The 16,509-nt window shown below is 44.4% G+C and overlaps 1 protein-coding gene across 4 annotated transcripts in view; it reads left to right on the top strand.

The window, feature by feature from the left end:
- The window catches only part of CHN2 (chimerin 2), a 300,407-nt gene that overhangs the window by 137,159 nt on the left and 146,739 nt on the right, over positions 1-16,509 (top strand). For all 4 annotated transcript variants that reach the window (XM_003484050.4, XM_021078571.1, XM_021078572.1 and 1 more), the window contains exon 2: positions 9,380-9,418. In XM_003484050.4, coding sequence (XP_003484098.1) covers positions 9,380-9,418 — 39 coding nt within the window. The remainder of the gene's footprint in view (positions 1-9,379; positions 9,419-16,509) is intronic.

The raw sequence follows: 16,509 nt of genomic DNA, 5'->3' as shown, positions 1-16,509 counted from the left end.
GCTGTCCAGTGGCCAAGCCAAGTACCTGCCTGAGAGGGGTGCCTTTTTTTAATTCATCCAAGCTATCCATCAGACTAAGGGTGACCCAGACATCAGAGAACAAGGTAAATGAGTTTCTTGCTCTTCCAGTGCTGTCTGTCTAACCTGAGATGATAACACATAAACAAAGAAATATATACGCACATAGTTTGCAAAAATTCAAAGGCTCTGCAAAGAGTTTAAAAAGGTATCTGAGACACAGCTTTAGATGGGATGGTCCAGGAAGATGTCTTTGAGGAGCCAAAAAATGTAAGCTGGGATGCAGGTTTAAATGAAGCCAATCACATGGAAATCAAAAGGAAGAGCCTGAGTAACATCTCTAAGAAGAGAATGATCTTGATGGATATTCAAGGATGCAAAGAAAAGCCAGGGTGGCCGAGTTCCAGTGGGCAAGAAAGGAGACAGGTGAGATGACCAGGGAGAGGTGGCCAGGGCCGGATCATGAAGAGCATGCAGCCCTACCTGCCTGTTCACCGAGGCCTTCCCTGGGCCTGGCTTATTGTGTTTATTCAGTACATACCTGTTGAACGTAAGCATCTCATCGAGCCTCTACAAACAGAATAAATGGCCCAGACAGAAGCTTCGTGTGGCCCCAGTGCCCTCTAGTGACCACAAACTCCAGTTCCAGGCCCTCCATGGATGGCTTTGTCACCTTCAAAAATCTCAGCTTAGCTTTGGTCTTGGGCCCTAGCCTTTAGGCCTTTTCTCTGTAAGTAGGACTACATCCGTTACAGAAAGCCCTAGAATAAGACTGACCATCAGATGCACACCAGGCCTTCATTCCCAAGCAGCCGTGTCCTAAGATAGTACATGGAAGTCCAGTTTCTCCGAGGAATGCCAGGGCTCTGTATAGGGGACAAGCAGTAGAACACATTATTGCATCTCTTAGCCAATGTGACAGCAAGGAAGCTCTGTAACGACTTTCTCTTCTCAAGGTTCTGAGGTGGTTAAGATGATCTCTGGGGATTTCATCCCTCAGGTGTGGCACTGTTTGGCTAGAATGGCCTGACAAGACCATAACCACAAAAACACATTCGGGCCCCTCACAAACTTCTGAAGACCCAAGCTTAGGCCGTGTGTGCATGTGCGTGTGTGTGTAGGACATATTGCAGCGTGTACACAAACATAGCGTGCATTCATTCGGATCCCAACCCATTCTGGGCCCATTAAGCTAATCATCCAACAAATTCTGAACTGTCATCTCATTGTGAGGCTGTCCCATGGCTGATTGAAAAACCTGTTTCCACCCAACTTCCCTGGAAACAGCCCCTGTACTGCAGCCCATCTGCAAATGTGTGCATCAATAAATCAAAAGTGACAGCAGAGCCCTGGCTCTTCTAGGAAAGGGGATGGCAGAGGGAGGGACCCAATTCTTCCACCTCTGTTCCCAAATGATCTCCCTATGGGACATTGGCAGCTTTGTTTGAAATATTCTTAAGGATGGGTCATCTCCAGCTATCTTGGTAGATTATTCTCGAAACTGGTGAATCTTTCACTCCTCTTATTTTCCACAGCCCTGCCTGTGTTTTTCTGTGGGTCTAGCCATCCTCCACTGAGCCAAGTGAAGGAATCCGGTGCTGCCTGATGTTTACAGGTGTTTCCTCTTTCGCTGTCACTTACCCGAGCGTAGCACATGGCGCCCTCTAATTTTTCTTCATTAATCAGTCCCCAAATTCCTTTACACTTGCTCCTCAGGTGATTCCATCAAGTCAACGTATTTCTGGAGCTGGAAATGCTAGGAAGAACATAGCCTTCCAGCTGCAGCCACCAAAATGTGTGGGATCACCATATTTTCACCTTACACCTTGACCATATGTTTCCGCAGGTTCATTCCCAGGAGCATTTTTGTGCTGCCTTTTGCTTCCCTGCAAATGTATATACTCAGTTTCATTTGTGTATTTTTCGAATTGAGTCTTAAAGGCATCAAAAATTAAAACATACGAGTACCTGTTGTGGCTCTGTGGGTTAAGGACCTGCCTTGTCTCTGTGAGGATGCAGATTTGATCCCTGGCCCCATTCAGTGAGTTAAGGATCCGGCATTGCCACAAGCCATGGGGTAGGTTGCAGATGCGGCTCAATCTTGCATTGCTGTGGCTGTTATGTAAGCTTAGGCTGCAGCTCCAATTCGACCCCTAGCCCAGGGACTTCCATATTCTGCAGGTGTGGCCATAAAAAAATTCAAACATATATTGATAATAACCATTGTTTGGTGAGGGTGTGGGGAAGCAGCCATTGTTTCACACATTGTCCAGAGTTACAGTTGATACGTCTTTCTTTCTTTTCTTTTCTTTTCTTTTTTTTTTTTTTTAGGGCCTCATCCAAGGCATTTGTTCGTTCCCAGGCTAGGGGTCAAATCAGAGCTACAGCTGCCGGTCTATGCCACAACCACAGCAACTCAGCATCCAGAGATGTATCTTCGACCCAAACCACAGCTCAGGGCAACATTGAATCCTTAACCCACTGAATGGGACCAGGGCTCAAACCTGAATCTTCATAGATTCTAGTCAGGTTCGTTTCCACTGAGCCACAAAGGGAACTCCCCAATTGACACATCTTTATGAAGGCCATTTTCACAGTAGCTTTGAAAATGTAAAAAAATCTCAGACGTTTCATCCATCAGTTCAACTTCCCAGAACCTAAACTATGCATAGATCACTACAGCATTGTTTCAAAAAATTGAAAATGGCTTGTGTCCGTCAGCTAGAAACAATTACATAAATGAATTAAATGCCTTTGGATATACAAGTGCGATGGAAGACCAAGTCACAGATCTATGGGTACCGACATGGAAAAAAGCCCAGGAAATATCAATAAGTTAAAAAAGAGTCACAGAACACTGTCCAGGACATGGGGCTATTTCTGTACGTTTTTATTCTAGCCGTTTATAGGGCAAAAACCTAGAAGGATTCACATAAATCTATTTATGGTGCGTTTTTCTGAGGTTAGGGACTTCCTAAAATATACTTTTGATTGATTGATTGATTTTTTTTTTTTTTGTCTTTTTGCTATTTCTTTGGGCCGCTCCCATGGCATATGGAGGTTCCCAGGCTAGGGGTCGAATCGGAGCTGTAGCCACTGGCCTACGTCTGCAACCTACACCACAGCTCACGGCATCGCCAGATCGTTAACCCACTGAGCAAGGGCAGGGACCGAACCCGCAACTTCATGGTTCCTAGTTGGATTCGTTAACCACTGCGCCACGACGGGAACTCCTGATTTTTTATTTAGTCTTTTTAGGGATGCACCCATGGCATATGGAGGTTCCCAGGCTAAAGGTCTAATCGGAGCTGTAGCTGCCGGCCTACACCACAGCCACAGCAACGCCAGATCTGAGCTGAATCTGTGACCTACACCACTGCTCACGGCAATGCCAGATCCCCAACCCATTGAGCGAGGCCAGGGATCGAACCCGCATCCTCATGGATGTTCGTCTGGTTCATCAACCGCTGAGCCTTGATGGGAACTCCTAAAATATATTTTTTAAATTGTTAAGCTTTTTCTCCTTTTCACCATGGTGTGCATTTTAAATTTAAACACCGGAGATATTAAATTATTTTTGTCCTGCTCTTGATCTAGAAAGGTGACTTTGTATGACATCTGCCCTCCATCAGCCCGTCACCCTCTCTTTTGGTCTCAGGCATGGAAGAGCTTTCTAGGCGCTGCTGGCAGAATGCCTCATCTTCCCCTACAGTTCAAATGGCAGTGCTGTCTTTTCAGGGTTTAGTTACTTTAGCACACAGGATTTCCTCAAGATTTGTTCCAAGTTTTAAGCTGTACCTTCAGGCCCCTTAAACCAGCCTTTTCTTTTTTCTGTTCTTTTCGTTTCGTATGTTCCAATCTTTATTTCATTTAAGTGGTTTTATTACCTATTTTTGTAGGGTTTTGATCATTTTCTAAGCATCACTGTCTTTCTTCCCTTTGCCTTCCCTCTGTAATGAGCGGAGATATCTGCTTCCCAAGCTGCTTTTTTGCTCATTAACATTTATTTACAGAATTTTTAAGAGGGCTGAAGGAATTGGCCATGGCCTTTTATCGCAGAAGTTCTGGTCTCTTTACTTTTGTCTCTACCCTGGCTCTTCCTGGACTAATACTATGCATGCTGTGTGTGTTATTATAGGAAGTGTTTTTTTTTTTTTTTTCTTTTTTTTCTTTTTTTTTGTCTTTTTGCTATTTCTTGGGCTGCTTCCACAGCATATGGAGGTTCCCAGGCTACGGGTCGAATCGGAGCTGTAGCCCCCGGCCTACGCCAGAGCCACAGCAACGCGGGATCCAAGCCGCGTCTGCAACCTACACCACAGCTCACGGCAACGCCGGATCGTTAACCCACTGAGCAAGGGCAGGGACCGAACCCGCAACCTCATGGTTCCTAGTCAGATTCGTTAACCACTGCGCCACGACGGGAACTCCCTATAGGAAGTGTTTTTATTGGGCCTTTTTACTTTTTTATTACCAGGGTGTTTATTTACATAGACAGCATGTTAAAAAAAAAGATAAACCACCTAGTACTTCTATGACTTTATTTCTCATTCATGTTAATTTTCGTACAAGCAGTATGAACAGAATGTTAGGAAATGCAGGTGAACAAGAGAAGCAAAAATTAGAAATTGTCTATATTTTCACTATCATATAGCAACTGTTAACAATTGGGGTTTATAGCTTTGTAAATCATCTCTGTGTATATAAAAACATCTTTTCCTTAAAATGGGATTATATTATTAAATTGTTTTGTAACCTTGTTTAGTGCACAATGTAGCACTAAACATTAAGGAAAGATAATAATAACAGCAAAGATAGAGTTTCCTGCATGCCAGACAATCCACCCTGTCTTCACAACATGCTGTGTGTTGGGTAGTATTAGTGCTCCCATTTTATAGACTAAAAAACTGAGGCACAGAGAAATGAGATAACTTGCCTCATGTCACACAGCTAGTGAGTGACAGAGCTCCATTTTGAACTTAGATAGTCTAGCTCTAGAGGCCATGCTCTGGACCCTGGAGCTCTGACCCACACCATCATTCTCATGGCTAGAGTATATGCTAATTAATTTAACCTCTCCCTTCTTTCTGGGCTGTTAGATTCACTGCTATACACAGAGCAGCAATGAATATATGTGTTCAATTACTACCTTGGACTGAATTCCCATGAATAGAATTGCTGAGTCAAAAAGCTACACATTTTTTTTTTAAGTTTGGATACATATTAGTCAACATTTTTTAGCCATTTATTTTCTAAGCCTCTTTGACCCTTATAATTCGTTGTTCCTTTTGGAAAATGCATAACTGTCATCTGAGTTCAATGGTAGATTTTTTTTTTTTTTTTAGAACGCAAAACTTCTGTTCTACTTCCTCTCATCTCCTTCTGCATTATACTCATTTGTCTAAACTGTTTAACAAGATAATACCCTTTCCCAAAGCATAATGCGTTTGTTGTCAGTGCTTCCTGTATCTTACATCTCTGGACTTTTATTAGATGGGGAATGTGTATTAATGGAATACTGTTCTGCCGTTTGACTTGATGTCAATTTTCATATGACGACTTTTCGTTCCTCTATTGTATCTTTTCTTCCAAGCTTCACAAGAATTGCAGAAAAAAATCTGTCATATAATAACTGTTTTGTCCTTGCCATCAGTCTATGTAAAGCAGGGCGGACCACCTGGCAAGGATGGCAGCGTGTCAGAGGCTGGAAGGCAGGTTTCCTACTCCAGCCTCACCTCTGCCTCTCACTTGTTTTATGACCTTGAGGAAGCCACTTCATCATTCTGTATTTCATTTTCCTCATTTGCTAAATGAGGAAGGTGAATTAAATGACCTAGAAAACCTATTCCAGGTTAAGAAAGACTACAATGTCAGGCTATCCAGGAGTAAAGCAGATTTTTAAAAAAAATATTGTGTGAGATTGGGGCTGGTTGTACGGTGCTGATGGCAGCTAGAGATTTGTTTCAACATATTAAAAATATGTTGTGCCTCGTTGCTTGACCAAGGCCTCCTCACGGTGCATTTAGTGGCTTGTGAAACGAGACTCTAAGACCAAGGTAATTATTGTTGGTCCACTGAAGCATGACAAATGGCCTCTCACTTTGAATTCTTTTATGAGAAAGAAAAACCTTCCATGACAACAGCACTGGAACTTAATTACAGGCTCCAGATTTGGGGATAAGAATAGAGATAGTCCCTGGCTGCAGCCAAGGCGAGAAGACAAGAGCCTCAACTCATCTGGGAAGACCCAGGACAGGGTGATGTAACAATGACAACAACACAATGATGCCATTAGTGGGGCTTCACAGACAACCTGCAATTTGCCAAGCACTGTCCCAAGAACTATCTCATTTAATTGTTCTATAACCCTAAGAGATCAGTTATGAGGTAGGTACATTTATTTTTCTCTTTCACAAAGATGAGTATTGGGAGGCTCTTAAAAGAAATCACGTAGGATTTTCGGCTGTGGTGCAGTGGGTTAATGATCTGGTGTTGCTGCCGTCACAGCAGCATCTCAGATTCAATCCCTGGCCTAAGAACTTCCATATGTCATGAGTCTGGACAAAAGAAGAAGAAAAAAAGTCAAGTAACCTGCTTCAAGTTATTCAACCCGTTGTCAGAGGCAAGATTTGAATCCTGAGAGTTCATTCATTTATTTAACATATGCTTTTTGAATGAATGTTATATGCCAGGCACCCTTCTAAGGGCTGATAAGGCTCAAGGGAATTAGGCAAATTTCCTGCTTATGTGGAGTTTGGCTAATAGTGGGATGAGCCCAGTAGAAACAAGCCAACAATTCAGTATATAATTTTGGGTGGTAATGAAAGTGCTCTGAAGGAGAGTGACTAGGGTTGGGGGAAGATGGCTTTACACAAGATGGGCAGCGAAGGCCCCTGGGAAGTGGGTGACATTTGAGATGATTCCTGCATGCTGGAGCAGGTCAGTCATGCAATGATCTGTTGGATGAAAATTTTTACATGGTTGCTTGGAAGAGCACGGCTTGTTCTTGGAAGAGGGAAGAGGCCAGTGTGGTTGGATAATGCTTGGAAAGTGGGGGCAATGCCTGCAATGGAGTCAAGAGGGGGACAGGGACAGAGGACACGGGGCCTTGGAGGCCACGGTATAATGTTTGTTTTTTATCCCAAATGGAGATGGGAGACAGGGGAGGATTCTTAGCAAGAGAACATTCTGCTCTCCTGTCTCTGCTGACGGCTTTCTTCCCCTCAATGTGACATTGCCAGCCAGGAGCATCCAGAAAGGGATGAATTGTTTATGGGCCGGGAAGCCGAAGTCAAAGTCAAAAGTTAGGAGCCAGTGTGTCAGATGAAACCGAATTCTAGGTTTTTCCCAGCACAAGACTGAAATGGCCAGTGAGAGGTCATCTAATTCAAACGTCTGACTTTAAGCAAGAAGACCTTAGGAGATCCAAGCTGAGCATCTGAACCATGTTTAAAAACTTGCATTAAGGAGATTACTTATTTGGAGGGTGGGGTGGGACTTCCTTAAATATGTGGAAAGCTGCACTCTAGGTTCTGAATATTCTTAACCATTTCTTGGATGGGGGGTGGGGGCTGTACTTACCTTGTAGAATAAATCTCACCGCAAAGAACGAGACAGCTTTGGGTAGATGACTCTCAGGGATTCATACTTTGATGCAGTCTGGTGTGTGTGTGTGTGTGTGTGTGTGTGTGTGTGTGTGTGTGTGTGTGTGTGTGTGTGTGTGTGTGTATCTTTATCTTTGAAAAATACTTTTGAAGGTGCCATTAATATTTTAACATACAAATCTTGGCTTTTCTGATGAGATGGCAGTGTCTGGGTGGTTCTAGAATTTTGTCGTAAAGTCGGCAACATGATTTATTTTATTCGAATGTTCTTTATAAGTAAACACTCGAATAAACCCATTATAATTGGTTTATGTCACATATAGGATGAACTCAACTGCCTGTTTTGGTTAAAAGCTCACCATTGTGTCATCTGCTTTGACAAAAGTGTTAAGAGTTTCACTTTTATTCAGCCAACTAGATTTGAATAACAGCATAAGCCATTATTCAGACACCACATTTGTGTGTGTGCCCCTGTGGCTGATTCTCCATAGGTCGGTCCCTGACAGTGCAAACCTAACAATACAGATTTATTTGTATAAAACTACCTTAGGAGGCATTTAGGGGCCTCTGTGATAGGGTGGGTCCCAGAGAGCAAGTCAATAATTGTGAAAGAATTTAATTTAAGCTACACAACTGGAATTGAGTAGGATTGGTGGAAGTTTGCCATTTGAGTTCCTTTTTAACAAACCTGTTTGTTTCTCAGGAGGGGAAAAATTCTCATCCTATCTTACTGTGTGGGATGAGAAAATTCTGCTCCTCTGTGTGAAGAAGGTAGGATGTGACAGTAACTCAAGGACAAGGGCAGCATAAGGACGGCTGAGTGGTGCCACAGGCGTGCAGGACGACAAAGACAAGAGCTTCCTTATGGAAAAGTGCTGGACTAGGGATCTCTTAAGTCTTCCCCAGCTCAACATTCAGTGATTTGGGGAAAAGGATTTTTCCCTCCGGCTCCTTAAGCAAGAGCTTGTTTTACCAAGACCTGAGCCATGAGCTCGGGAGTGCTCTAACAGCTCCGTCAGAGTTATAAATTTCGCTGTCAACATTGGGATTGTTGAGCTGACGGAACAAGCAGATTTTTTTCCCATTGTCTGCTTTCTAGACCTGTGAATAACAATTTCACCCTCTCCATTTTGTTGTAACTCTTTCACTCTGACACTTCTGATTGCTGAGAGGTTTTCTGGAAATTTCCTAAGTCACACACTGGAGTCAATTCAAGGAGATAATGCGATTCCGATGGAATCATCAGTGTCTCTGCTGTCGGGCCTGGGGTTTCAGGAGTTCGGTTGGTTGACTTGTACAACCTCCCAGATGTAACATTATATCCTCGCCCACTTTGCATCCTTCATAAATGGGCTAAAGGTCTGGTTGGAATCTGTGAGGCAAATTATATGTTTATTATGTCAAGTTACGTAAATACTATTTGAAAGGATTACTGAAGGGTACAATCAAGTTAATTGCCTTAAAAGTCTTTGGTGATTTCCTGGGCTCTAGGACAATGGTTAGGCAGTCGATTCTGTCATGTGTCCTGGTAAGTGACCTGAAGAAAGTGGTGTTGGGCCCACGAGAGCTGCCGTGCACACTTCCTCCCTCGGGCCTGGAACTGTCCTGTAAATGAGCAGAGAGGCCCCCCCTGCCCCCACCCCCACCCCCACTCCCACAGAAGGCAGGTCCAGCTGACAGACTGTTGTTCCCCCAGAGAAGACACATGTTGACAGTTTGACGTTCGGGCTGACGGATTGATTTCTCTCTTTTTTTTCCAGACGCTGAAGAATACCAGCCTCCAATATGGAAATCATACTGTGAGTATCTCAAATGAGACTCTCTCCTCAGAGGTCTTTAGCAGCTGCCTTCGGAAGAATCCTGGCTGTTGATTTAGTGCCCCAGCCTCCTGCCTCCCAGCCCTGCAAACCCAAACCTCCCTTTTCCTCCTGAGGAGAGATGTTGGTGGCGAGGAAGGAAAAGCCCTTTCCCCCGGGAGCCGGCGGCCTCTGACCCTTCGGCCTGACAGCTAGGAATGCTTAGGAAAAAGATGTGCATCCTGACTCTCTGCATCTCTCTGGGGCCCTCCTTGTTTTTCTTGCTTCCCTCCTTCCTTCCTTGTTTTTCCACAGTTGGTCAGCAAGGGCGCGTGTGGTGACTTCCATGAATTATGGTCTTGGCTCTTCATCCTAAAGCTGTAATGTCACATGACATTTACCTCCAAACAAATTAACGGAGAATAATGTTTGGTCACCAAGGGTGACTCCTTAGAAACAGAGATTATTATCTGATGGCCGGTCGTCAATCTGTCTCCCCGCATGAAGGCGGGCACTTGTCATCACCTCGAGCTTCTTGTCTCTTCCCTGGGTATCGTCCAGGGAGAGAGGCGGGGAGGGCGGTGGGGGAACGCCCCTGTGCCGAGAACCAGGGGAAGAGGCTCTGCTTCTAGACGGCAGGAGGGAGAAGCAGTATTTCTATCATTACTGATGGTGCTGTGTTTCCACCTCCTATGGAGACCTGCCGCGTGCCCGGCACTGTGCTAGCTGGGCGCCTGCACTCTCAAATCGCACCACGGCCCTAAGCGACGGGTACCACTTTTATCCCCGTTTCACATACAAAGAAACCACAGCTCAAGGAGGTTCAGTAACTTGGCAGATGTTTGACCAGAGGCCTTGGAGTGGCATTCAGAGAGGAACCGAGAAGCAAGCCTGACTCACAGCGTGCAAGTTTCCAAGATTTTTTTCTTTCTATTTAAGAATGTGCACATAAGCATATATGCATATGCATAACCACAGACACACGTATGCATATGTGTGTGTATGTATGTATCAGTTACAAAAGCAATGCAAAGCGAGACAAACGTTAGAGAAATACATAAAGCTGAGAGGAAACATTTCCCTTAAGCCACAAACCAGGTCCCAGCCCACGTTCCATTCCTCTTTGCCATCCCCGAGCCCTGTCAATTTTGGAAACTATATCCTTCCATGTGTTTAAAATACACATGCCTGGAAGTTCCTGGCTCAGTGGCTAACGAATCTGAGTAGGAATCATGAGGTTGTGGATTCGATCCCTGGCCTTGCTCAGTGGGTTAAGGATCCGGCGTTGCCGTGAGCTGTGGTGTAGGTTGCAGACGCGGCTCGGATCCCACGTTGCTGTGGCTCGGGCGTAGGCCGGTGGCTACAGCTCTGATTCGACCCCTAGCCTGGGAACCTCCATATGCTGTGGGAGCAGCTCAAGAAAAGGCAAAAAGACACACACACACACAAAATACATATGCCTAATACTGAGGTATTTTTGTTGTTTCTTTTTGTAAAAAGGGGTTCATGCTGAACCCAGTGTCCTTCGAGTTGCTTGTTCCACCTCAGTGCTGTCTTGTTTTTATCTTCCCATGTCAGCATGTAGAGGCCGCTGGTTCTTTATCACACGAGTCTGTTCTTCCATCTGTGAAATAAAGGGGTTGTGCTGGGTCTCTGAGGGCCCTTGCAATCGAACATTCTGCATTCTGAGCTTCTATTTTAAAAGGCAGTGCTAATGACCTAGTAATTGGATGTTTTTGTTTGTTTGTTTCCTAATGGAGTGTGAAGTGCTCTGACAGTAACTCAGCCAAACATCTGTAGTGAGAGGTATTGGGGTCCCATGACTTACTACTCCTCACACACTGCCGCGTACACAGCCTTGCCTATGTTAACTGCCCAATAAATATTTGTTGAGTGAATGCCACTGCAGAGAGCTTTACTGAAGCGAGACCCTGGCACTGGCTCAAATTCATTTTGCGTTTTGCTAAGAGACCTTGGGCCACCCAGTGTATCTTCTAAAAGCGCTTTCATGTCCTAATACAGCTAGAAAAGGTGTTAATTACATGTTCACAGTATCAATTTTACCCAAGTGTATTGGGTAAGTTTGAGTTTTGGATCCAACCAAGTTTGTGTGTATGTGTTTAATTTGCTCTGGAATCATAAAACTTTAGATGCCGAGGGGATGGTTGCCATTTAAGATGAACTTAATGACATCCATGAAGTTTCTGTAGCCAACAAGGAGTCATCCAGTCTCGATGTGAGGGTCTCGTGATGCAGACCTCCACACTGGAGGGGAGGGGGCCGTTGGCAGTGCTGCCCACACATCAAAAATGCATTGATCAAAGATCCTCTCAAAGGGTACTACTGAGAAAGAATTCTCCTTTGGTGGTCCTGGGTCCATTGATTCTTTGAGTTTGGGTGTTGGACTGCTTATAAACTTGTCTCACAGTATTATTAAGCTCATGCTATTCCATCTTATTCCCAAGTTTATGATCTACTCATTTGGTCTTTTGGCAAACATATCCTATAAGCATTAGGATAAGTGGTGGAAAACAACAGTAGCTAAAATGTGGTCCATACTTTCCTCCAATTTACAGTCTAGTAAGGGAGACAGATGTAAACCAATTAACATGTCAAATGGCTGGAAGCAACAAACTGGCACGCCTCTACCTCCTGGGATTAGAGAAGACTTTCTAGAAGAAGTTAAAGCGGAGCTCCCGTCGTGGCGCAGTGGTTAAAGAATCCGACTAGGAACCATGAGGTTGCGGGTTCGGTCCCTGCCCTTGCTCCGTGGGTTAACGATCCGGCGTTGCCGTGAGCTGTGGTGTAGGTTGCAGACGCGGCTCGGATCCCGCGTTGCTGTGGCTCTGGCTTAGGCTGGTGGCTACAGCTCCGATTAGACCCCTAGCCTGGGAACCTCCATATGCCGCAGAGCGGCCCAAGAAATAGCAAAAAGACAAAAAAACAAAAACAAACAAACAAAAAACAACAACAAACAAACAAACAAAAAAAAAGAAGTTAAAGTTGCCCGTGGGTCTTGAAGGATACATAGGAGAAGGAATCGAGGGCCTTGCAAAACTTCATGAGATACATTTTAGTATCCAAATATGCTAAAACAATAGCATTTTTCCTTTCTGAAAGGCCAAGAAACCTATCAGAACATGAAATTTGTTTTCTTTTAAATAACCCGTTGGTAAACTCATTCTGAACCTCAAGAATCACCAAGTTTTTCTCTTTGAAATGCTCCCAAACTATCCTTTGAGAGATTAGTTTTAGATGTTCATGTCAAACTCATTAACATATCATTTATGGAATCCATAACACTTTCTCCATCACACATTTAAGTTTTTCACTCTAGTGATTATTTGGTGCTTGGAAATTTCTCATAAGTTTACTAGAGGCACTTCATTTTGACCATATCGTAGGACTTGGTTTAAAAATGGATTATTTCCAATGATTATAGAAGTATATAGGTATGTCTTTGCTTTCAGCTATCACCTATTGTTAGCTACAATATTGACTTATTTGGTATCAGATTTTTATTATGAAGCTTGAGTCTCTATTATGGCATTATTCCTAAGAGAAAATTTGTCTGATTCATAATGATCCAGTTTAGGAAGCTGTTTTTAAGTTTTAATGCTCATTGCAATGCTTTTAGGTGCAAGTAACAGAATCTTCCACTCCATCACACTGATTGACATAAGCAAAAATCCAGAGGCAATGGCTTCAGGCCTGACTGGGTCCAGCAATTCCAATAACATTACCAGAACCCAATGGTTCTACTTTCCTAGGTTTGTCTCCACTGTTAGCTTTTCCCTTGTAATCCCCAGAGAGCCACCAACAGCACCAAGGCCACCACATCCTCATTCAAGAGCAACAGAGAGACAGTCTACATCCACAAAAGTCTTAGAATTGAGTCTCAGCCCTATTTGACATGGGTCCTGACTCCATCATGTGGTCAGAGAGTTAGGATATGCTAATTGCCCTGAAACAATCAGGGGCAGTGGAAGTCTGGAGAGACCACTCCTGTGTAATTCCCAGGACTGGAAACTCTGAAATAGAGAAGATGGACATGGATGCCTAGAGACAACCAACACATATCTGATTTAGAAATTTTAATAGAATGAGGAAACTTAGAAATCAGCTCTCTTGAAATTTTGTAGAAAGTATATTGGTCATTCATTCATTCATTCAACAAATGCATATTAAGTCTTTGCCTTAGCCCAAATAGTGTGCTTGGAAATGTGAGGCTGTAAAGATGGATAAGACCAGGTCTTGACTCAAAGAACAATGATGCCACATGAGGTCCCTAAAGTTCCTGCCTTCTCTACTGCCCTTTCTTAGAAGTCAATGCTATCACGTGCAGAGCTGTTTCTCTAAGAATAATCTTGTCCCAAAGGATCATATATGAACCACTAGTCCTTAATTCTCAAGACCAAATCCCACGACATTGGTGAAGTCACTGAGAAGATTTGGCTTCATTTTTTTTAAAAAAGCTATGTTCAAGTTTACTTTTAAAATAAAATAGAGGCACTCTCTAAACTTTAAGCCAGAACTGTATGGACTGTATACCCTAAGCAGACGAGTTTAAAAGCCAACCACCTTGGGTATACTCTGAAAGATTTTATTTTTAAGAGGCCAAGTGCCAATTAGGCAGCGGATGCTGCAGCCAGCAGCTCTCTCAGGGGCCTCTCCTGGGCAGCAGGTCAGGCAGTCAAAGCTTGTGCCTGTTTTTCTAAAGAGGAGTTTAGAACCTCAGCATTCTATCCACAGACCCCCTGCATCAGAACCATGTGGCGAGAATAGAACTATTATTTGGCCCAACCCAGGATCTCTGAATTGGAGGAATGGGGGGCCCTGCAATTTATCATACCCCAGAGGTGATTCCTATGCACACTTAGGCCTGAGACCCCCTGGTTCAAGTCTGCATGGCCTCTTCCTCAGACTTTTAACTGTGCTGTGGGACAGAGGAGTAAGACTGGACATTCTCTTAACAAGACAAGACCTGCACATGGCAGGCTGGAGCGGAAGTTGAAGCTGGAGGCATTCAAAAGCCCCTGCTGTTTCACCCATGAGTTTCCCCATGAAAATGGAGACGCCATGGGGGTTGTGGCTGAGTGGGTCAAGAATCCAACTAGTATCCATGAGGATGTGGGTTAGATCCCTGGCCTTGCTCAGTGGGTTAAAAGATCTGGCATTGCCACGAGCTGTGGTGTAGGTCGCAGATGTGGCTGGGATCTGGCATTACTGTGGCTGTGGTGTAGGTTGGCAGCATCAGCTCCGATTTGACCCCTAGCCTGGGAACTTCCATATGCTGTGGGTGCAGCCCTAAAAAGTCAAAAACAAAACAAAACACCAACCCCCCCCCAAAAAAAAAAAAAAAACTGGAAGACATGGGCGGTATGCAAGGTGGCATTGGCTCGGTGTCACAGCCAAGTGTCAAGTTGGGCTTCTGGATCCACATGTCCTCTTAAGAGACAAGGTGCTGTTAGAGGACATCCCTGCAGGGTCTCTTAGGAGCCAGTGGGTCTGGACTGGGCTTCAGTGTCACACAGGCCTCTAGCTTTCACTCAGCAGCCATGGGGAGTAGGTTGATTGTGTAATCTGAGGCTGAGTGGAGTTTTCTTAAGCACAAATAAAACTTTCTCTCAGAGAGATCTCAACTTCTTGATCTGCTTCAGGGTTCTTGGGGAGCGAAGAAACCCCTTCTCTACTTCCACATTCCCTAGCGACCATCCACCCTGGCCCCCACTAGCCAGACAGCTTATTCCAATGCTAAGAATTCTCTCCTGTGCTGTAAGGACCCAGGGCTGGGAGCGCCTGGAACCTATCTGGAACATTGCTCAGAAGCAAATTCCATCATCTCACCCCTTAGCGCGCAGAATCCCCTAAGAAGTGACATTTTATTATTGCACTTCGCTTGTGACATGTGTTTGTTGAACAAAGAAAATTCAAGATTATGTGACACATTTCAGTTAAGTTAGATGGGCCTCAGAGATTTTTTTTTTCTTGGCTGTTTTGTTATAGCCAACCTTGAAAATAAGGGTCTGGGGTCCTCACCTGAAGCTGAGATTCGGTCTCCGTCCCCATTTTTTCTATGGCTGCCATTGCAATTGGTTGCTATCTCATTATCTTTATAGAGACACATGCTCCAGATGGCAAACAGGTTTTGTCCATCGCTGGTCCTTGGAACAGCACCAAGTAGACCTGGTAGATCCTGAGACCTGCTCACTGAGAAATAGTGATTGATTAAGATGCGTGCTTCCCCGGGGACTAGCAAGGACAGGTGGCATCCCTGGCTTGAGGGGCTTTCAGGGACCCTCTCAAAGCTGCTCCTGCTCTGACCATTTCCAGTCATAAGACTGGTGAATGACCACGTTTCATTTTACTCAGAGGGTCCCTGGAGCTCTAAACCTGTGGGCTTGTGCCTATTGACACAGGAGAGGAACCAGCCCTTTTGATGGTTAATGGCATCTCCATCTTTCTGTCATTATGGTCCCTTTCCTCAATTCAGTTTGCAATCAAGATAAGCAGTGAGGTCCTACTGTACAGCACATGAACTATATCCCATCTCTCGAGATAGAACATGATGGAAAATAGTATGAGAAAAAAAATATATATATATGTATGACTGGGTCACTGTGCTTTACAGCAGAAATTGGCATAACATTGTAAATCAACTGTAATTTCTTTTAAAAAGTGCAGTCAAGCCTCCTCTACCATCAACCCACCTTTTCATCTGCATTTCCACCAACGTTGTCCTACTCACACTCAGGGGCTCCCTTCTTGCAAGTAAAACAGTCCTCTCTTTTGCTTCCTTGCCTTTAAGAATCCTCCTTTGATCCTTCCTTCAGCAAAGCAAAGACCAGTGGCCCCTACTCCTGGCTGTGGATTAGAAACTCCCGAAGAGCGTTAGAAAGAACAGATGTGGGGGCCCCTGGCCAGGCTGGCAGAGTGAGCGCTGTCAGGGATGGTGTCTGGGAATCTGGCAATTCTAACGCAAGCAGCTCCACGTGGGATCTCTCTGCCATCTGCTTTAGGGACCACTGGCAAAGCTGAAAAATGTAGACCTCGGGTCCTGGAAATCAGGCTTTAAATCTTTATCTGTGTGACCT

The sequence above is a fragment of the Sus scrofa genome, chromosome 18 (assembly GCF_000003025.6).
Source record: "Sus scrofa isolate TJ Tabasco breed Duroc chromosome 18, Sscrofa11.1, whole genome shotgun sequence".
In the NCBI taxonomy this organism is placed as follows: domain Eukaryota; kingdom Metazoa; phylum Chordata; class Mammalia; order Artiodactyla; family Suidae; genus Sus; species Sus scrofa.
The sequence above is the reverse complement of the archived record's forward strand: the minus strand, read 5'-3'. Positions and strand labels throughout refer to the sequence as shown.